This window comes from Pyxicephalus adspersus, chromosome 5, assembly GCF_032062135.1.
Source record: "Pyxicephalus adspersus chromosome 5, UCB_Pads_2.0, whole genome shotgun sequence".
Lineage (NCBI taxonomy): Eukaryota > Metazoa > Chordata > Amphibia > Anura > Pyxicephalidae > Pyxicephalus > Pyxicephalus adspersus.
The window spans coordinates 142,282,850-142,306,008 of record NC_092862.1 but is presented as its reverse complement, the minus strand read 5'-3'; the positions used below and the strand labels follow the sequence as shown (position 1 = coordinate 142,306,008).

Here is a 23,159-nt window from a genome sequence, read left to right as displayed (position 1 = left end):
GTTAAGCTATTGAAGTATATGAATACCGGGTAAGTGCTATACGATCGTTCGTAGATATCGTGCAGGATCGTTCGTCGTTCGTTTTCCAACGATAATAATTGGAAGTGTGTACGTAGCTTAAGAGGGGCTGCTCTTTGTTCCTGGATTAGAGTACTGACTTTTGTGGGACCCCATACTAAGCTTGAAGGATAATTCATCTTATCTTATCACTAAGCAAACAGGGGAATGAATGCTCAGGGGGAAGGGTTGGTGTTACTTATTAATATATGTTACTTTCCAGGGTCCAGCCTTATGGACAGCTTAATTAGGACATTGCTGAACTACATATTTGTCCAAGTCAATGCCTTAAATGCATTGAAGCTGGAGCACTTGGGACTACGTACACACGTAAGACTTCTTTCATAATCCTTTTCAACGACAACAGACTGAATGATGCATGAAGAAGCTCTGTACATACATAGCTGTTCTGCGCTATGGAGTGAAGAGGGGGGAGAACAACGGAGAGGTACCCCACTGCGCTCTCTTCCTTTCACTTCCATTGTAGTCATTCATCATTTCTGGATCCGCCAGGAATGACGTCGGATGAGCGTTGTACACACGTCAGATTCTCATCCGATACGAGCTTTAAAGCAATATCTAATGAGAATCATCTGACGTGTGTACGTAGCCTAATAAGAAACCAAGGCTGCCTCCATTTTCCTTTTGGGAATGATTTCCGTTCACTATAGATTACATTTGTGGAGAGACCTTTTAATCAGGATGACCTAGAAAAGCATTAAAAATTTACTACATAAAAGTGGCATCAAGAATGTGAATATGAATGTGAACAATGTTTCCACTTTACATAAAAAAGTGTGAAATTTAAAGCAAAATAAGTTACATAAATTAAGTCATAAGCCATGTGACATGTAAGACCGAACCCAAGGGCCTCCACTATGGAGCACACACTCTGTCGTTATGTCACTGACGAAATCTGCTCGCCATACCTGAAGAACAAGTTACTGAACTGTTAGTGATACAATGAGATTCCACCATGAAACGGAACAACGGCAAATCCTGTTCAGCGTGGAGCTCTCCAAATTGATGGTATCTATGGCACCAGACAAATCCTTTATTTTATTTGTCCCGTTTAGTGAGTCACTAGACAAAACCCTTTCTTTGTTACATGGAGTAAAAAGGAATTAGACCTTCTAGCAAGCTTTTATTAATATTGGTGCCCCTATTGGGGGAACTGCCCATCATTCTACATAATTCTCTAATAAATCAACCAATGAGTCTCCAAACCCTAATAGTGCAGTGGTCAAAAAAACGATAATGGTCAGAAGTGTTCAATTAACATAAGCTTCCATATGCGTTTTATGAACAATGAAATACATTGCATTAGGGCAGCCCATGAATTTTAATGAGTTGCTCAAAACACCACAATGTTAGGAAATGGTGTATCTGAGGTGCGATTAGGAATGAATATCAACGCAGAGCACCAGCCTATGTTATGTAAACTGCCAAATGATTCAGTATTGCACGCATTTCTGCAAGTAAAGATAATCCAGGGTTATCCCTGGCCCCTTTTTGCTGGGCACACCACCTGACACTTTTTAGTTACTCCCCGGCTGTTTTTGGGTGGCTACTGAAGAGTTGGGTCACAATAAAGGGGATACCAACCACCTACAGCTTCCTCCCATCCAGTTTTAAAAGAATTCTGGGGAGAATACTGTAATTGTTGCCAAAAACAATTGATGGGAATGAATCCATAGAACAGATGTACATTTTTCCCACAGTTTTATCATCATGGTGGAGCTCTGTGCAACCTTCCTATCACTGGTTCTGCAGTGCACAAATGGAGCGAATGAAGGGGCCTGGAGCCAGTGAACACATTGGCCCTAATTTTTGAGGAGTCACTCAAAGGGCTTATCCATAGTTATGGAAACCACCACACATATTATTATAACCATCATGGAAGTGCTATCAGAAAACTAAACGTCAGGCCACAATCTGGAACTACAAGAAGAGAAGGCTGTGACCTCTGGAAAGTTTTAATATTTCCCTGAGAGAGCGTGAGACTGTAACATTATGACTCCCTCCAGCATTGAGTAAGTGTTTTAACTGTGTATTTGATGACAGCAAGTATTGCGGCAATGCGGGCAAACAGGACAGACTGGATTTTCATCTTCTAGGATCTACAGCCGTATCAGATCAACCAGCAGACTTTCTCCTCAATCTACCTGTTACTTGGAGGGATGAGTCAGATATGAGGCTGCTGTCTAACAGGTGCAAAGTGATAAGATATAAAACACCAGCACGTCTCATGCAAGCAAATAAAATAGTTATAAATCCATCACCCCATCTTCCGGAAAACAAACATGGCAGCTGTGACTCAGGGCCCGTCATGTGACGCATGTCAGCATACAGGCTTCCATATATTATTCATGATTTCATTGCTGCAGAATGAAGAGGAAAGAACCTCCATGACGGGTCTGGCTAAATGTCAGGATATCATATCTAAGCAATGAGCTTATTAGATATAAACTACTATCAGAGCACATTCTTCATAGCTTTATGTACATTTGGTAACATAGGTGATTATTAAAGCGCAATAAATAGAAATTAAATATTAATGTATGATCTGACCACACTAGGAATTTAACCAACTATTTGGACTCCAGCTATGTGTACTTTCATAAATTGAACATATGTTCAGGGAAAAGGGAGAAAGAAGGGAGTGAAGGAACTCCAGCCACCCACCTTCCAGATTTCTTACCTCTCCCTGGAGGTAAAGATACTGGGCCAGGGGCCGCCGGCGTGGCCCAGGAGATGGCCAGGGGCCGCCGGCGTGGCCCAGGAGATGGCCAGGGGCCGCCGGCGTGGCCCAGGAGATGGGCCGCCGGCGTGGCCCAGGAGATGGCCAGGGGCCGCCGGCGTGGCCCAGGAGATGGCCAGGGGCCGCCGGCGTGGCCCAGGAGATGGCCAGGGGCTGCCGGCGTGGCCCAGGAGATGGCCAGGGGCTTTCTTTTAAAAGCCTGAAATGCTCTTCTGAGTTACTGCCATAAGAACAGCCTATATTAAATTTACTATAAGCTAACTTAACAGAAAAATAAATAAATTAACCAAACATATTCTCTATTTATGTGAATCTTAGCCAAAACTTTATTTACCTTTCTGAATATACAGTGGGTATTATCATCCTTCATCCTGTTATAGTTTAGTTCTACTTTAAAGGGTCAGAAACTGATATTTCGGAATGCCAAGTTAATTAGGTAGCTGGTTTCCTATATCTCACTGTCAGTGCGATCTCTGCTCTCAGGTTCCTGGTTCTGTACACCTCACATAACACCTCCTGATTGTTTAATTTATTTTATATTCTGGAGAAAGTAAAAGGAGGAGCAGAACACCCAAAACTCCAAAGTATGCAGAAGAAAAGGAGTATGGCAATATGTTCTAGTCCAGGTGGAAACCCCCAAAGACATTAAAAGTTAGTTATTTGTGCAAGACAAAATCGCCACCTATAAAATGAGAAATATTTCTAGTACTAAATACACACAGAATCTGCACTGAATTATGTGGACACATCCTGAGTCTGGAGATAAAGAACAGGATATGTTAAATAAATGCCCATTTCCTTGCTGTCCCAGGAAAATCAAACCAACAGCCTATCCTGTTTGTCTAAGATAGAGAGTCTACCAGACCTGCTGGGACTTGTAGTCATTCAGGATGTCCACACAACTCCAAGGGCTGATTTACTCAATTTGGAGAAATAAAGAGCTGAAAAGTAGAAAGACTCAACCTGATGGTATTTCATTTTTTTTTTCTTTGGTTCTTCTTCCTCTTCACCCCCATTCTTTCCCCACCATAATCACGCTAATTTAAATTGTTAGGTAAAACTGTTTTTCATCACATACCTCACTCACTAGGTCTCTGCGCTTCCCTTTGCAATAGAGGCAGATAACAGTTTCTCCAATATGTAACAATGCTGGACCTCTATAGTTTATAGAACTGAAATCCAATAAAGGAAAGGGACAGCCAAGCTGTAGTGATTCCTTGGCAGATTCTGGTGGCTGGCACTGTGCCAGTCCTAACTAGTTAGCCATTTTAATGAATAAGCATTTGCACATTTGAAAATGGGCAGTAATCAACTGCTCGCTGCTTCTCCGTTCCATTACCTATGGGCAGCTGCAGGTGAAACGCTGCATGTAAAATCTCCTCACAGAGGAAGCATTACCTGCACCATAGCCTCAATGCCCATCTGAGCTCAGCCCAACACTTTGATGATAATGCCAACTCTGCTAAGAAAAAAAAAATCTCAAGCAAGGAGGAAAAATATTAAGCATCTCAATTGTGGCCCCTGATATCATCAAACAGTTCAACATTAATATTCAGTGAATGCAAAACCACAGGAAACATTTACCTACTAGTCAACCTGAAAAATGATTTTCCTGGATTGGCAAGCACCAAAACACAGAATGTTTTCTACAGGGGCTGCACAGCAAGCGCCAACACGCAACATGTGGCACAATGGGTACAACAAATATGGATGATCCCAAACACTTGCGATAAGTTTCATGGGACCTGGCAGCAGGTTACTCCTTGATCTGTGACACATTAACCAGAAGCAGCAAACATAATGCCCATATAAGAAGGAGAACACAAGATATAACCACACTGAATTGTTCCTGTTGTAGACAGCTCAGACAATTATCCACAAGGAGTTAAATCTAATAGTCACACTCACATGGATCTGAGCCCTAAATCGGTGACAACATGCCCGCTCTTTGTCCTGCATGCAAGGACCTGCTGATTATTATACAATGATGAGGTGAACCTGGGAAGAACAGAAGCTTAGTTAGCCATGTGGCCCCACAGCCCTGGGTTCAGTTCCCAGAATAAAAAACATTTACATGGAGTTTGTATGCTCCCTATTAGCAACCCAATCGCTTCCCATGTTTCAAAAATATATCAGAACCTAATGAACTTTCCCCCCCAGATCACCCTGAAACAGGCTGTAAACTGCTGCAAGCACAGCACATATCTCCTACTGTATCAGAGAACTGCTGTTTATCTGTAGAATTTATGCACTTGTCTTTGGAAAGTTTTATGTATCTGTGTTATCCAGGGCCATTGGTGGGGAGGGCAAACTGGGCAATTTGCCCCAAGTGACAGAATGACGAGTGGTGCAGGGAGCACTAATGCTGTGCCCAGGGCCCCATTTCATCTTAAACTGTCCCTAGTGTTATCTATATGAATCACCCTAGATCACTTTATGGAACAACAAGAAACAGTGTTATATAAATTAATAATAAAAAGAGAAATTAGATTGCAAGCTCCTTCAGGGCAGGAACTGATGTGCGGTTCCATATGAATCTCATTTTTCACCCTTCTCCATTTCACGTCTGTACTGAGCCATTAGAAAACATAATCAATATAAAATATTAGCGCAATATTAAATATTGATGCAACATATTGTAACTATATTAAAGAAAATAGATTGTAACCTCCTTTGTAGAATGAATTGATGTGATGCTCTGTGCTCTCTGTATTTGTCTCCCTTAGCTGTACTACCTAACGACAGATATTATAACTGGACTAAAGAAAATAGATTGCAAGCTCCTAGGGGCAGAACACTGGAACCCACATCTATATCACTTTGTACTGCATTATATATAATGGAAACATTGTAACATTACAAAAGAAAATAGATTGTAAGTTCATTAGAGAAGGAATAGATGTGGATCTTCGAGCCCTTTGAATTTGTCACCATTCTCCATATATAACTTTGTACAGTAATATAAGAAACAATAGCATGACACTAAATATGATTATAAAAATTGTGACATTGCTAAATAAAATAGATTGTAAGCTCACATGGTGCTCAGGGTTCTGTGAATTAGCCCCCTTAATATAACTCCTATATATAAAGAGTACAGCACCAGAAGAAACCATTGCGCTATAATAAACAAAGATAAAATAATAATTCAATATTGAAGGAAGTAGATTGTAACCTTCTCAGGTCAGGAATTAAATGTGGCTCTGTGTTCTCTTGTACATGGTGTACAGCAACAGAAGAATCAATAGCACTACATATAAAAACATATGAATATAGATTGTAAGCTCCTTGGTTCAGGGGGACAAATACAGAAAACACTGTCTCACATCATTTATATCTTCTCTATATGGTGTACAGCACCATCTCACATGTATTAATAAAACATATTGTATCGCTATTACAGGTAAAATGATTGTGAGCTCCTTGGTTCAGGAAAGGCAAGACTCAACATTCTCTGTATCTGGCTCCTGTATTTATATCTTTGTAAAGTACACAGCACCAAAAGAAGCCATAGCGCTATTCTAAACATTATTTTAATACTAAAGAAAGTAAATTGTAACCTCCTCAGGTCAGGAGCGACTCTGTGTTCCCTTTATTTGCACCCCCCATTTATATCTTACCTATATGGTGAACTAACCATAGCTCTTTGTCACAAATATTTATAAATCATATTGCAAGAAAATAGACTGTAAGCTCCTCTGCTCAGGAACTGATAAGAGACTCTACATTCCCTGTATTTATATTTTTTCTGTATGGTGTAGAGGACTAGAATAAATCACAACACTGTCTCACATATATTACTATAACACGTTGTATCACTATTACTGGTAATGAGATTGTAAGCTCCTTGGGTTCAGAAATAAAGGCAAGACTCGACATTGCCTGTATTTGGCCCCTGTATTTAAATCTTCTCTATATGTTGTACAGCAACAGAATAAAACATAGAACTATCTCATACATATTAATAAAACATATTGAATCAATATTTATCCAATATATATCAGAATACATATATAGGCTTTATGTTCTGAATTTGCTGCACCAATACATTATATAATGCACATAATATACTGGTACATTATACCAATACATATATATTTAGGGAAACAATAGAACTATAAAATAAAATGTTAATATATAAAACATTAGAAATGATTATCAATATAATCGATAGTAAGCTCCTTTGGAGAAGGAGCTTCCATGGGAGGTTCACCATTGTCTCTAGAGAACTACAAAACCAGCAGTTTATAAGAAAAAACAAAAAACAGAAAAACAATCTACACAAATAAAAGCAAAATAAACAAATATTGAATAACAATTCTATTGTAAAGCATAATAATAGGATGAATACAGAATACAATTACTGGATGGTGATTTGTCACCCCTCTTTCTAGCTTCTAATGAATAATAGACATTGAATTCTAATATCAGCTCCCTGTGAAGCAAAGCCCCTCTCCCCTGCCAGATCTAAAAATACATTGCTGGTAAGAATATCCTGTATATTGATCTGTGCCTTCCTGCTGCTGCAATGCAATCTACAGAGCAGATGAATGGGGACTGAAGCAAGGCAGGTGCCCAGTGCAGCCCCCACCCAGCCCTGACTAAGCATTGCATGGCAGCAGCATGCTCAGGTGATACTTACAATGTACAGCAGGTTCAGCACACATAGGGAGTTCTTGGAGCAGGTGAAGCCACCACACACCATGTTGGCAGCTTTCAGTGTCCCACTATGGTGATGTCCTGGGTTGTGCAAAGACAGCAAATGATCTGTAAGGCTGAGAGATGAGACAGCTGTGATCTCTCCCCACCTCTCTTAGGTGGAAATAGGAGGGAGGAGGCTGAGCCTTGCTCTTACATATAGATGTATGGAGAAGGCAGGCTCTGCAGAGCGCCATCTACTGGCCATTAGTGGATATGCAGGAAGGTGGATTTCTTTATAATGTATCCAATCATTAAAATGTATCTAAACCTAAGAAGAAAAAAAAGATACATTCAGTGTAAAGGTCCTTGGGGTTTGTTCACAGTTTGTTAAGGCTTAGTATCCAATGGTTGTTGCAGGTGGTTCACACATAAAAGATGTGGTAGATCAGAGAAATAGAAAGGGGTAGGATTATGCCTGGCAAAAAAAACCTTTTTAGAGAAAGAAGTCATCAGAGATCCAGAAGGTCGATATTTATTAGTTTTAGGCTCACTGTCCAGCAATTTGATTACCTTCATTGTCTATTATGCCCCCATATCTGACCGACTGCCTTCATCATTATTATTAAGCAGTATTTATATAGCACCGACTGATTATGCGGCAATGTACAAAGTCCATTGTTATGTCACTAGCTGTCAAAGGAGCTCACAATCTAATGCCCCTACCATAGTTATATGTCAATAATACAGTCTAAGGTCAAATTTTGGGGGAAAGCCAATTAATCTAACTGCATGTTTTTAGAATGTGGGAGGAAACTGGAAACTGGAAACCCACGCAAACACAGGAAGAACCTGCAAATAGTGTCCCGGCCCAAATTCGAACCTGGGATCTAGCGCTGCAGTGGCTAACCACTGAGCCACCATGCTGCCCATATGTATTCTATTTGCAAATCTCTTTTCCATCTCTTATTCTATGTGACACTAACTTGGCCATAGACCAAATTTTAGCTAACTAATAATTGGGCTCCGTGTATCATAGATGAATGGCGGGAATGCAACCAGTAAGAGATTACACACATTACTCATTCGCACATTAGCAATATGCTAGGATCGCTCATTCTTTTTGCTCCTCTAGTCTGCTCCCTTCTCTCTTCTTAGTGAGTATTCTCACAGCGCCTTGATCTGATTATAACCCTCTGATGCTTCAATTGCACATGGACCTTATGGGTGATTCTCAACCTAGATATTGAAACTCAGAATGATTTTGTTTCCGATACTACCACTTTTTGATTCCGATGATCCCACTAATACCATGCCAGCTGTCAAAACTTAGCAGGGGTTCTAAATAACTCCTATGCAATCTAAAACTAATAATATTGGACTTTGTACTGCGCTGCGTAATTTGTTGGTGCTATATAAATATTGTGTAGTATTAATAAAATTCTCACAGCACCTTGGTCTGATCATGACCCTCTGATGCTTCAATTGCACATGGACCTTATGGGTGCCCCTAAGCCCCTTTGGAGAGTAAATGAAAGCCTATTGATCAATATGGAGATATGCCATGTATTAAAACTCAGACTGATTATTTTTTGGATACTAATGTTCTGGCTAATGCCACGCAAGCTGTCAATTGGAAAGCATATAAGGCCACCACTAGGATCCAACTGGCATCTCGCAGGAAAAACACAAGGATCAACAGATAGAACAATTAATGAGATCTAAACAGTTAGTAGATAGACATAAAAAGTCGCCGCATAGGGACCTCGCCAAACAACTTGAGGAACTTGAGGAGGCCCATACTGCTTTTGAGAAAGCCTCATACAGGTCCAAGCACAAATGGTTTATCTGGGCAGACAAACTGGAATGTTGTCGGGAAAACAAACTTATTCCCAAACTTAACCTTTGTCCCTTCCCTTGATGGTAAGCTGTCACAGAATCCTTTGTATGTACTAACCACTTTTCAGGACTCCTATACCCAATTATATGCCTCCCCTTTCCCTAAAGCATTTAAGATTTGGAAGCCAGAAGTCTCTGTGCTCCCATTCTGTCTTTATTACCGAATAGAAGGTCATTTTTAGTTTAGGTCCGCTTTAACATTCAGATCTGCCATATGAAGAGTCTATACTCTAGTCACCTCCCAATCTGACCTTTGTGGGGTAATCCGGATTCCCCCCAGGCCTACAGGGGCCTTGCTGCTTTCAATGATGGATAAATAAAGGATTCCTGAATATTGGGGCCTCATTAACATCCCTGGATTTGTAGGCCTGGCCTCTCTCTATACAAGAGGGTTGTGCCTGGCATCAGATTTTTAGTTATAACCAATTTGCCTCATTTGTTGGTGCAAAGTTGCACCTTGATCAGGAATTGTATAGCTTTATAACATTTGAAAGTAAGTGAAAGTGAAACTTTCCTGGTGGCCATGGGACCTGGATTTCTGGGATCTAGATGAATGGCAACAAACAGCTTATATATTATTTAAAATTTCCATTAACACTTCCCTGATTGTGCATTATATATGACCCTCTTGTGATGGTATTTAGTACTGGATAGACTCATGGCCCGTGTACAACCCACAATGTATTACCTCTATGTTTTCGTGGCACACATGGTAGACTTGCCCCACAGCACAGAACTACTGGGTAGAAGTATTTGTTCTCTGCACCTTAATATAAAACACTCAAGCTCCAAATAACACTTGCTTGGCAATCCCAACATTAAGCCCTCCAAACATTCCCAGCGTCTCCTATCATATATGTTACTGGCAGCCGGAATTATTCTGGACAAGCTTTGCCATCTAAAAATCTTTCCTCCAACACAATTGGTTTATGCTCACATTTACCATCCAAAGCATGCTTCCGCTACTCATCTGTTCAATGTCCCCCCCAGCAGGATCCTGTTACCCTTCTCCTCTCATCTTTTACTCCTATCCTAAATTCCTTATTATTGTTATACCATGTTGTTTTTTTTTTTTTTATTCATATCATACAAGGAAATTTATTATGGACACAAGTGTAATGGGAACATTTCTATCAAATTTGATGTTTATCATTTCCTTGTTATGGCTCATTTCCTGCTGAACCACGTGAGATCTGTCCCTATGTCACATTCCTCATCTCATCCTTCTTTCTCTATATTGTTTGTACTTTCTTGTTGTTGAAAAATCAATAAAAATATTGAAATATAAAAGATGTGATAGATGCATTTTTAATGCTAAGTACAATTAATTCAGACAAAAATTATCTATTGATCCTACTGGGAATTGTGTGTGCCATGTCAATAAACAGGGGCACAGACACATAAAGAAAACTTAGCAGGGATTCTAACTATTCCCTATGCTATCTAAAACTAACATTTACAGTATATCTAGCTATCACTTAGATGTCCCCAAAAGCAACCAAGGGTTTCTGTGAATGGGGTGTGAATGTTGCTATCACTCCGTCACCTTACAATGCACCTAATGTGTTAGAGACTGATCACCCGTACCATGCATTGTCTCATGGGGGCTAGTATAAGCTGCAGACCCTGGGGCACATTTGGGGTATCTGGGCAATTGCTGACTTATCTTTAAAAAAATACTAGTTGCTTGGTTGTCATTCTGATGCAATGGCTTCAATACAAAATATTTTTTATGAAAAAAAATTATAAAACAGCCAAACAATTAGAAAAGGTCAGCAATGACAACAATGTCCTGTGTTTTTTTCAGTGTAGGTTTATTATCTATTCCCATCTATTTCCATCAATGTAGCCAGGTAAATAATGACAGGGTCTCTTTATTTTCCACAACTACATGAATGGAATGTCTTTGCCACCTAGTGGTAATAAATAGTGGTGCATGGTGATTTTTACTTTTTTGTATTTTTAATTCAGTGTGGTCAGGCCAGTGTTGGAAATATTTATGGATAGGATGGGCATACACACGTTTCCTATCCTTGTCTACCTGTATTTTTCTGTCTCCTAAATCCTCACTACTTCTCACCATTCTATATCTCCCCCCTATTGTGTGATATTTCCCCCACCACCTAGATTGTAAGCTCTTCGGGGCAGGGTCCTCTCCTCCTCCTGTGTCACTGTCTGTATCCGTCTGTCATTTGCAACCCCATTTTAATGTACAGCGCTGTGCAATATGTTGGCGCTATAAAAATACAGTTTATTAATTATCCTATTTCCAATCCAGGAAGGTCCCAAGCCTATTAACCACCCGACCGTTAAACCTGACCTTGGTTCGGTGTAAAAAATATAGCAAAAATTGGTAAGCCCAAACTTTGTTGGGTGGTTAAATGCATTAACTTACCTGGTCCCCGCTGTGATGATCTGTTCTGTTCCAGCGTCGATCTCTAAAAAAAAATACCTTCTCCCCGCAGAAGGGGGAGTCCTCTATCTTGCTTCTTCTCCCGGCGAGTGCAGTGACGATCTCCGGAGCTTCCTGGTGACGGTGCCGCATGCGTCGGTGCGGGCGGGAAATTCAAATCGCCTTGCATTGAACTCAATACAAAAAAGCTGTATTGAGTCCAATACAAAGAAATCTTTACAAAATATATATATAATTGTATTATATATATATATATATTATATAAGGTACTGTACATTACATTATACACTATTTTTTTTTTTTAAAGATTTTTTTTTAAAGTTTTTTAATATTTTTTTTTAATTTTTATTATTAAATTTATAAAATTTTAGACATATTTCGGTGAGTTATGTGGTAATTCGGTGAATTATAAGTAATTAGTGAGTAATTCGGTGAATTATAGCCTACAATCTAAAATAAATTTCCATGCAAAAAAATTAACACTTTTTGCATGGAAGTTTGGAAAAAATTAGAATACCCGGCTTTCGCGTACGCGTCCCTCAGCGATTCCTGATGATGTCCGTGCGTGCGCCCGTCAATGGGGGTCGTAGCGGGAAATTCAAATATTTTGTATTGGATTCAATGCAAAGTCCTGTATCCAATCCAATACAAAATAATAGAAAATATATTTATGTGGTTTTGTCTATAGGTATGTGACGTTGGACTGTTGGACACTAGGGAGGTGTTTTAGAAAAATATATTACTACACAGTATACCGAATTATCGCATTTTCAGTATTTTTTATTTATTTATGTATTTTTGTGTCTTTTATTTATTTTAATAAAAGTATTTTTTATTTTTTTTTACATGTTTGTGTGTTTCAAACATTTTTTATATTCATGATATCTACTAGACCCTTGTTCTGACATATTTCTGTAAGTTACAGGTCTACAATTTAAAAAAAAAATTTCATGAAAAACAGTGTACCGCTTTTGGTACAGAAATCTAGACATCAGTGTAACACCCAGGTGGTTAATCTCATGATTTTTTTTCCAAATTATTTACTTGAAATAAAACTATGTTTTTTATAACTCATACAATGCAAAAATCACAGTTTGATGTTAATAAACAAATTGCTTTAGAAATGTGTTTGTTCCCTATTTATGTCAGCATATGAAGTGTCCCTGGGGTCACATGATCTCAATTCTAGCTGAATTATGTTTGTAACCATACAGTAGAGAAATGCGGCATTTAAGTCAAATTCAGGAATTAGGTATAATTTTTGCCTAGTAATTTTATTTCATTACTTGATTCTATCAAAATTCTACATAAAATCCATCAAATTCTACAAATTAAATTGACTTTATGTAGTGGTACAATACTATCATATGTGTCCTTGAGGGTATAAATCCTAATTCTACACTAATTCTGCTTTGTTTTGGCAATTTTCTGTCAGTCTTTGCTGGGGTCTGTATACCTCCATACAGACCCCGCCCCACCTGATTTTACTGCAATTTATCCCAAAATTGGTAATAAAAACCTTTTAAATAACTCTTTTATTGTATTTGGCCCAAAAGACAAATCGAAGTTGGTGGTAATAAATTTGGTTAAATAGAATATAATTCCATTAGCACCTGCTATCCCAAGTTTTATCAGTTTCGCCCAACCCGCCAGCCAATCAGGAAATAACTTCTTATTCTTCCCTGGCTATTTAGCTGGCTCAGACACAGCACTCAGCATTTGTGCAATGTGTCTCCACTAGTGCCGTGCCCCCTAGCTCTGCTGAGCATTTCCTCTACACCTGTTGCTTGATTCAGTGTTTCCCCTGACTAGCTCATGTGTTGAGCTGTTCCAGTGTTCCTCTCTGTGGATATCCTGTGTTCCTCCCAGTGTTGTCTGTGGATATCCCAGTTTTACCTGTGCCTCCTGTTGCTTCCAGGGTTTCCTGTGTTCCCTGTGTGTGTCACTGGTGTCTGTTTCCTGGATCCCTGGTATTTGACCCTTGGCTTGTGACCTGACCGCTCTTGGTTACTGCCTGCCTTGACCTTCAGCTTTGTGATTTAGTACCGTGTATCGTCCTGCCCACCCTGGTGTGCCCAAGGACCCCAACCTGGCAGTAACCAGCAGTGCAACATCCTCACCACTAGAGGCTCAGGAGAAGACCTGAGTAATTCTTAGACTCTGCGCCTTGGCCCTTCTCAGGGCTAACACCGCTTTTGTGCAAGCCACAGTGCCCCCTAGTGGCCCTATCTCCCCAAGCAGGCAAGTTCTTTATCCACAGGCAATTCTTCAGAATCTGAGATGGTGGGGTGTATTTACAATTGCATATATTTAAAAAAATATATTGTGTATTAAATTGGACCCTTCACCACATTTTTTACTTTATATGAAAAGTGAACTCATACATAAGGGTATATGTTTGGGGAACTCATACTTTTGTGCCTTAGTTTACTATCACCAGAAGATGGCGCTCTCTATTCATTTAGCAATGATCTCCTATTCAGCTCCACCATCCACATACAGTAATATATAAATCACTGCCTGTAATGTGTGTATCCCCATTTAAACCATTCAGAAAATAAACACACACAGGATCTGACATGACTCGATGAATAATGTATGGAGTCGGCAGTGTTTGTGTGAATTAGTCATGCATGTGTGAATTATGCAGACCTCCGTCATGTCTGTATGGCACAGTGCTGTGGGATGGGGCCTTATTTATAAAGATTATGCAAGAATCTGGCAGAGTTTATTTAACAATTGTATATTTACTGCTGGCAGCATCTGTCAGGATAGGTAGGGAGCGCAAACACATCGAAAAGGACTGCAGAGATCCTGACCATGTATTGTGTAAATATGTGACAATGCCATTTATACTGGAAGGTTGGCTGCGGCATTGGATCAATTCGCAGTTTAGAGGAGAGCTGTAGCTTATGCTTGGTCAAAGCATGGTGCAGGGTTTGGCAGTATGGGGTAAAAAACCCAAAAAGCTCCCCCCAACAGGGGTTGCCACAGGAGGAGGAGAGGACCCTGCCCAGAAGAGCCTACAATCTAGGAGGTGGTGAAGTATCATACAATAGGAGGGGGATATGGAATGGTGGGGAGTAGTAATGGTTTTAGGAGACAGAAGACCGGTAGGTGAGGTTGAAGCGTTGGGTTTTAATGGCTCTTATTTGAGCAAGTGGAATAGAACAAGGAAGACCATTCCAGAGAGTGGGGGCAGCTCTAGAAAAGTCTTGGAGACGTGCATTTCAGGAGGTTATGAGTGCGGAAGTCATTATGTTTTTTTCTGCCCATGTGTAGACCCATGTATGGATAATAAGGCAGTAAGAGAAAAATTAGAAAGATAGAGGCTCTTTATGGTGGAAAATAAATCTAGCATGACATAAAACCTTTTCTTACAATTACTAAAACAAATACTTCTTAGAAACATAATTGGTAAAAGTGGCCATGGCAATGTTTAACCATGACTTTATAAAATACTCTCACTAATGAGTCAAAGATGTGGGTCAGTACTGTACTTATGGTCTCCCCCAACGCGTTTCGCCCTAAACTGGCTTCCTCAGGCAATTGCCGAGACCTTGGTATATTGACCTCACGAGAGGAAGGTGGAAGAGTACATTCAACCCAGAAAATGTCACAAAAGGGGGGAAATGACTCGATTGGAGATTTTGGATGGCTATCTTAATGATGTATTAATTAATAATTAATCCAGTTCTAGTAGATGGAGGTATCTACGATTTAAAAGTGTACACTGGCTGCGGTTCTATTTTTTTTATATATCTCCAACCTCAGAAGATATGTGTTGGATCTTGTAAGAAGTGTAAGGAAAAACACTATCAAAAATAGGCAGAGATATTCCAAACATCCTATGGATTAATTGAGAGGTGCTTCCAAGTATAAGGAAGAATCGTCCTAAGTGTTGCGTGAGGAGGTATGGAGGAAAAAAGCTGGTGGCAGCTGTCCAAATCAGCAGGGTCAATATACCAAGGTCTCAGCAATCCCCTGAGGAAGCCCGTTTAGGGCGAAACGCGTCGGGTGAGACCATAAGTACAGTACCGACCCACATCTTGGACTCTTTAGTGAGAGTATTTTATAAAGTCATGGGTAAACATTGTCATGGCCTCTTTTACAAATGATGTCTAAGAAGTATATGTTTTGGTAATTGAAATAAAAGGTTTCATGTCATGCTAGACTTATTTTCCGCCATAAAGAAGCGCTATCTTTCCACTTTTTCTCTTATGTGCTATTGGCTCGGCAACCACTCTAGTGGTATTTTCTAACCTTATCACTTTGGGATTGGCTTCCTCTCCTTCTGTAATAAGGCAGTAACCTTGTGATTCCTATGCACATTCAATGAGTTCCTTGGTACTTTTAAATCATTTACACATTTCAGTTATATTAAAGTACGGCCTTCTTGGCTCTCATCACCATAGAAGCCATGATTGCCATACACAGCACTGATAATAACCAACAAGAATGGAACAGTTCTACTCAGTTTGGAATAAATGGTCCACCTGCTCTTAATGCAGTCAACCTCGGAGAAATTGTCCAATAGGAATTATTTAATGTAAATCAAAAAATAATATTTATGTAAGAGAAGCACCAATCGAAATGATTGGATGCTGCATCTGAGATTGAATGCTGGTACATGTAGGGGTGTACTTACTTTTTCTATATGACAAACCTGCATTTTCATGTCATCTGGTACATTTATCTGTAGGCACCGTTTGAATGGCAAGGGTCAGGTTGAGACCAGATTCATGATTGTGCGATCCCACGAGCGGCTCTTGGTGGTTGGCGTTTCCAGTTTAGCTCATTGCTGTCATATATGGAAACGCCAACCACTGAGAGCCGCTTGTGGGATTTCTCAATCCTGAAGCTGGGCGCTCACTGCCAGCCCCCATTCATTGGGCTGCCATGGGTAGAAGTTTCATGTAATGCCAGCTGTTCCCTGACATGAGGATGTGGTTACCACACTGCAACTTCATGGCCAGTGTGATCAAAGCCTAACTAATGTTTGCTGTTCAAAAGGTCAACAATGTCCATAGGGTGTACATACTTATTCACATCCGACAGTGGGGATTCTGTAAAGTGGAATTTTTAGGAACTTTACAAGTCTGTAACAATAATTAAATATCACAAATACACACACAAAAAAGCTTTTTGTTTTCAGCATTATGCTTCAAATCTTCTGAGTTCTTTTCCAGGGACTTTGTCTTGGCTGGGATGATTCCACTGGTCTGCTGCAGGCAGCAAGAAGTATTTCCTTAGTCCTCTCTCCCCAGTGATCAGATTGCAATTTTGTAATTTTGCAGCAGGTGGGAGGTTGCAGCAGGGCTGATTTATGTAACGGTTTTACAATTATTAACTGCACAAACAACGGATTTACATGATTGTTTCAACTCCAAACCATCTCAGTGCTGGCAGAGGATGTGGCTCTGCATTGTCAGAGCAAGATCTCCTGACCTTTATGGAAATAACAACCAGAAATGTTATGCTTCCACTTCACTCAGCCTGCAAGCATTTATAATGAACAAATATAAGTGGTTCTGGGTCCAACTGAACTGCTTTACTGATGTAGACCAGTTGTTTACAGTGCTCCGTAGCTGAAGCCTAAAATTTGTAAATTACTGAATCAGCTGAATAGTTATTCCCCTCAGTCTGCTCTACTCATAAGTATGGAATGTCATTTAAAGAAACAGTGATATAGATGTCAATGAAAACAATAAATATTTCAAATAAAACAGAAAAAATACAACATACAACATCCATTTGCTTTCAATGATATAGTGTTTTGTGTGATCAACTGAAGCCCATCTCTTTATCCAATGAAGCTCTCTCTGTTCTATAATTGGAGGAGAGCAGGTCATGTGGCTTGCTCTACTCCAATCACAAAGCTCTCTCTGCTTAGTGAAGCAAATAGAGCTTTGTGATTGTAGAAGAGCCAGTCACATGACTTTGACAGGCCCTCCCACAGGATTTTTTTTACCCAACTTTATAAATGCACCTCTTATTGTAAATTTTTAAAAAAATTGACTTGAAGCCATTAATATTTTTAGAAAACACAGCTCACATGAGTAAGATAAAAAGCTTTTATTCAAATGGAAAAAAAAAACGGTTTATTTTTTCTATCACATACACGAGCGGCTATGGAGCTACAATCACAATCTACAGTTCTGTACACGGTCGGGTACACGGTCGGGGATTGTATCACCGGTGATTGTAAATACTAATAAATAGGAGTCCATAAAGGAGCCTGCGTCTGATTGGACGGCTCCCGGCTAAATGGCTTTGCCTTAAATCAGAGACAGACTGGAGGTAGAATTCCGCCTGTAAAACGCCCAGAGCGCGCCAACTGACCAGCGCTTTTCCTACACACAAAGGGAACTGCTAGCGGACAACTGCCAGACTCTACGTGAAAGCCTCGTGCCTCCAGAACGGCATTTCCCAGGGAGACGTCTGCTACAAACCTGGCTCATGGACATTCAGTTGTCTTCCCCTTCAGATTCCGATTCTGGAATGGAAACAATTTATTAGTACAAGTAGGCCCCAGGTTACATACAAGATAGTGACTGTAGGTTTGTTCTTAAGTTGAATTGGTTTGTAAGTCGCAACAGGTACATTATTTTAATAAATGCAATTAGATGTTTGTCTCAACATATTATTAGGCAGTATGGTGTCAGTTACTGTATAAGATCCTCACCGTGAGCTAATCACAAACAAAGCAAAAAGAAAAACTTTATGGAGCCTAGACATTCATTAACTTCTGGAGCAAGCTGTGCTTTGATATGCAAAAAGAAACAGCTGCAGAGTTTGCCATGGTCATTAAAAAATTAAAAAGATGTTAGAGATCAGCTCAGCTCTTAAAATCACCCACAACCTCAGCTGTGTTTAGCAAAAGATTTCTTCTGCAAGTCATGCAAGCCACCCCCTCCCCCCTTCAAGCCTCGTTCTGCACACAGCGAGCAGGAAAGCCTGTATATCGGATGTCCTTAACCTGGGGACTACCTGTATTAGAATATTGACCAATAAAGAGAACCTGTCACCAACCTAACAAAATGCATGTAAGATCACAATTTATTGGCTTGCAATATGACACCGAATTTGGGAATTGACATCTCTAGGAAGAGTCGTCACCCCAGCACAGACCCCCCCTTGCACATCATCACCCTCTCCTCTCCCAGAAGGGTCCAATTACTGCCTGTGCTGGACCTGCTCCTCTGTTCCTCCTATTATCTTCATACAAAACCATTAAAGAGAATAAGGAAATACTATAGAATGTCACTTGAGTGACAGCTCAGAATCTGCTGACCAGATGCAGCACCAAGCAGAAGCTTCAGGGCTTTTGGATGTCTACACAAGGACCGGGTAACCAATGTTTTGTCCATACAGATCAGAGATATAACACAGCCCAGTCTGGTAGAGTAGGAGACCTGATTTTTTTCTTTAATGTTCCAGCAACCTTCTAAGAGCTACAAATTCCTCCTTCGGTGAAAACATTTAAGACTGGTCCGGAAAGAACCCGATATGGAAGGACAGGCGCGGCTTCTACAATGGGGCTTTGCATTACCTTCCTCTGCGTTTTGCAGCCACTCCACAAACTTCTTCATCTGATCAAGAAAGACGCTTTTTCCCTTGGCCAGGTGCGCTTCCTTGTACCATTTCAATATGGCTTCTTCCCCCAGCACATCGGCTGCAAGACAAGGGTCAATCACATCACTTTTTTAACCCATGCACAAAGCAAATAATAAACTCTGGTGTACTCATAAAAAGTCCAAAATGACAGCCCTTACATTAATAATGAGCAATCATATAGAAGGAATATAGATTGTTGGTTTATATCATCATTCTGTGTAGAAGCCGCTGCTGGTTTTCGCCACTTCTAGTTGAACACTAGAGGGCAGCAGAGCCCGGCAAAATAAGCATTTTGCCTATAAGAAAACTCCATGTTTCAAGAATTCTTGCTTTGTGTATCATGGTTGGGGAGGTTATGTTTGCAGTTTCTGCTCAGCACAGCACAATGGGGTGACTACAAATGAAGACATTCTGTACAGGATATGAATTGTAGCCACATGCATTAAAGATATTCAGCGCTCTTTAAGGGATAGAGGAAAATTATGAGGACTAATTTAAGGCAGAACAGCAGGAAGGAATGTATCAGTATGTTATACGACATACCCTGTTTCCCCTATGATAAGGCACTGTCTTATATTTTTTGAAATGCCAAAATATGCCCTAGGTCTTTTCTTCAGGGGGATGTCTTATTTTTCCATGAAGAAGACTACAGTACACATTTATTGTTGAAAATCACTCATGATCACTCATGTGCCATTGATTGTCCTCTTCTGATCACTCTGTGCCATTCATTGTCGCCTTCCGATCACTCATGTGCCATTCATTGTCCCCTTCTGTTCACTGACTGACTCTGACTCACTTTATTTTTTGGCTTCTACGGCCGGGTAACAGACTCCGTTAGGGCAGGGATCAGCAGCTGGCTTGTCCTTTGAAGTTACTTTCAGTTTCACTCTGCACTGCAGCCAGCATCGAGGAGTCACACAGAGGCACACAATGGCAGGTATTGGTGGGTATCTTATTTGCGGGGGATGCTTTATTTTAATTTTTTGTGCAAAAATCAAGGGGTGGCTTATTTGATGGGGATGCCTTATCATCGGGGAAACACGGTAATGCAATCTGTAACCAATCAGTGTGGTTCCTGAGCATGTGATCATATGGATTTACAAATAAACCTTACATTGTCACAGTCTCTCACATGGAGAAAAGCACTGTGACAGCTGAGGCCAGTTGGCTTCAGCTGTCAAAGGGCAATACAAATACAAAGGCAGAATCTGTAATATGTAAGTTTGTCTTCAAATCTTTACTCCAGACAAACTTCCAACCATGCACAGAAAATACACATATGGAGGCTCCTTGTGCTGCTTGTCTCTCCTGAGTCTTAGATGCTCTACATGATATAAATGAAGCTGATATCAAGTCAAATTCTGGTATTTATGCTGCTTTCATATTAAAAAAGTTTTATTATTAAATATAAAAGATACATTTCTATATTTTTTATTTCCCTGGGGTTTAGCTTTGCCTCTCTGCAATCCGCAGCTTCACCAGGTCAGAGAAATGTTTTTTAAGCTGATATTTTTAGCCCAATACTACAGAAACACAGCAGCCGCCTACCTTTATAAAAGAGAACAACAATCTTCTGAAAGGCTTTCATGAAGTGGATGTTGTCATAGCAGTATTCCTGAACCTTCTGAAGGAGCACAAGCTCTGACTGGCCCTGTGTGCTGAAAACTGCCAGCAGTGGTGCGTATTGCTGTAAGACAAGGAGATAGGTAAGCGCCTATTCCAGAATGCAATGGGGCTCCTGGTGCTGTTCATGTATTATACAACAAACAAGTCTGCTTGCAAAATGAAGGCATGGCATGATATTAAAACTATAAAGTACAACAGCTAGCAGCCTCAGATACACAGGGCTCCATTTATAAATTACTCCCTTGTCAATTCACTTATAACATTTGTTTCCTATTCATTTCCTATTGCGACAGCTGTGCATTTTGACAATTGGCCACTAGGTGGCAGAACATGTCATTGCTTTGATAGGAGACCTGTAGAAAGATCTCACGATCTGAGCAAATTTCAGAGAAATTGATTGGGGGAATAATTGATATATAGAGCCCACGAAAAGTCTTTAGTTTATATTTTAAACATTCACATTAACAATACAGGTGAGCGGAAAGCTTCTAAAGGATTTCTGATTCTATGGAGGAACTAATAGCAAACTTATGTGACCATTCAGCATTAACACAGCAGCCTTTGCCACCCCACAATATAGTAATATCTGTTATTCCTGCAGCTAGATTTCCACTTCCTGTAATACTGTGACAACGCAGTTTGTTCTGCAGAGCAATCACACGCCAGTGTTGAAAGCTAAATCTTGAGAAAAAGTGCTAAATATTGGGAAAAAGGGAAAGCTAATCTTAGATGGACGTATAACATTTATTAGAACCTAACCAGTTACAGAAAAGTTTTCTATCTGCTGGAAGCCGTATGAATAAAAGCTGACCAAGGTGAGCCCTCTGGCAATGTTGGCTATTGTTGGCTAATGTATGGTTTGTCCTATTTTCTAGAACATTTTGAGCTACCAAACAAGATCTGCTCCAAGCAATGGCGTACAACTGTTATAAGGGAGGACAAATGCTGCTATGATAGAACTATTGATAAATAGCATCATAATGCTTTAAATACAATGTAGCCACTGGTTAAAACAAGTAGCTGGATTGTGAAAGAAAGGTGAATATGTGTTGCTGGTAATGAAGTGGCTTTGTGTTTCAGGGTGACAGTCACTTGTACCAAATTAAGTATCTTAAAAGGAGAAGAGTTACCATACTTTCCTTTATTGACGGACAATTTACCTCTTGCTAGCTGCTGCTGGAATCCTGCCAGTTATATAGACCAAATCCCTGTTTCCCCTATTGCTTGCTGTGGTTTTCTCCCGGTGGCTCATACATCCTGTAGTGATGTACAAGAAAGCGGGTAAAACCATAGCATGCAGTGGGGGTGCAGGTATGCCACATACTAAAAGTGTTGAATTTGTGCAGAGGCGAGGTGGGATTTTAAAAAACAGGTTGCTGGAAAGGTAAATATAGGAATGTATCTCTTAGCATTTATATATATTTATACACGTGACCCTGGGGCTTTTTAAAGTGAAACTGTTACTTTACCATGCAGGATCAGGCTTAAGGTGCGTACACACTTCCAATTTTTATCGTTCCAATCGAACGACGAACGATCGATTGGGCAAAAAATCGTTCGTAAAAAAGTAACCAACGACGCCGACGAACGAGGAAAGTCGCTGGAAACGAACGACCGGACCGGCGGATCGGATTGGACGACGATCGTTGAACATCGTTCGTGTGTACGGTCGTTCGTTGATCGTCCATGTTCAGAGCATGCGTGATGAACGAACGTCCGTTCACTTTCCTGTCGTGCACATAGTTCCTCTATCGCTTAAACGATCGTATCTATTGTGTGTACAATATCTACGAACGATCGTGTCGTTACCTCTATGTGCAGAATCGGTGCTATACGATCGTTCATATATATCGTGCAGGAACGTTCGTCGTTCGCTTTCCGACGATAATAATTGGAAGTGTGTACGTAGCTTTACTGTTACTCTTAGGTGACCTTGCCATCAGCTAAAAAAAAAAATTAAATTTGGCCATATAACTCGCTCTGTGTTATGCAGTTCCTTTCTTTTACACACCACAGGACATAATGGACACAAAAGTGATGTGGGAAAGGAAACTTGGTTTGCTGCACGATGAAGAGAAAACTCCCAGATCTGTAGAACGCCAGAGGCTGCAGTGCTGCGATGAAGGTTGGAGACACAGATCATTG

General features: G+C 40.2%; 2 protein-coding genes across 3 annotated transcripts in view; both read right to left on the bottom strand.

The window, feature by feature from the left end:
- Positions 1-7,632, bottom strand: part of TSPAN13 (tetraspanin 13) — a 31,777-nt gene extending 24,145 nt beyond the window's left edge. The window contains exon 1 of the mRNA XM_072412967.1: positions 7,461-7,632. Coding sequence (XP_072269068.1) covers positions 7,461-7,523 — 63 coding nt within the window. The 5' untranslated portion in view covers positions 7,524-7,632. The remainder of the gene's footprint in view (positions 1-7,460) is intronic.
- A 10,196-nt stretch (positions 7,633-17,828) lies between these two features.
- The window catches only part of BZW2 (basic leucine zipper and W2 domains 2), a 52,528-nt gene continuing 47,197 nt past the window's right edge, over positions 17,829-23,159 (bottom strand). For both annotated transcript variants that reach the window (XM_072412965.1, XM_072412964.1), the window contains exons 10-12: positions 20,937-21,075; positions 19,321-19,443; positions 17,829-18,264 (exon numbers count right to left, since the gene is read on the bottom strand). In XM_072412965.1, coding sequence (XP_072269066.1) covers positions 18,236-18,264; positions 19,321-19,443; positions 20,937-21,075 — 291 coding nt within the window. In that variant the 3' untranslated portion in view covers positions 17,829-18,235. The remainder of the gene's footprint in view (positions 18,265-19,320; positions 19,444-20,936; positions 21,076-23,159) is intronic.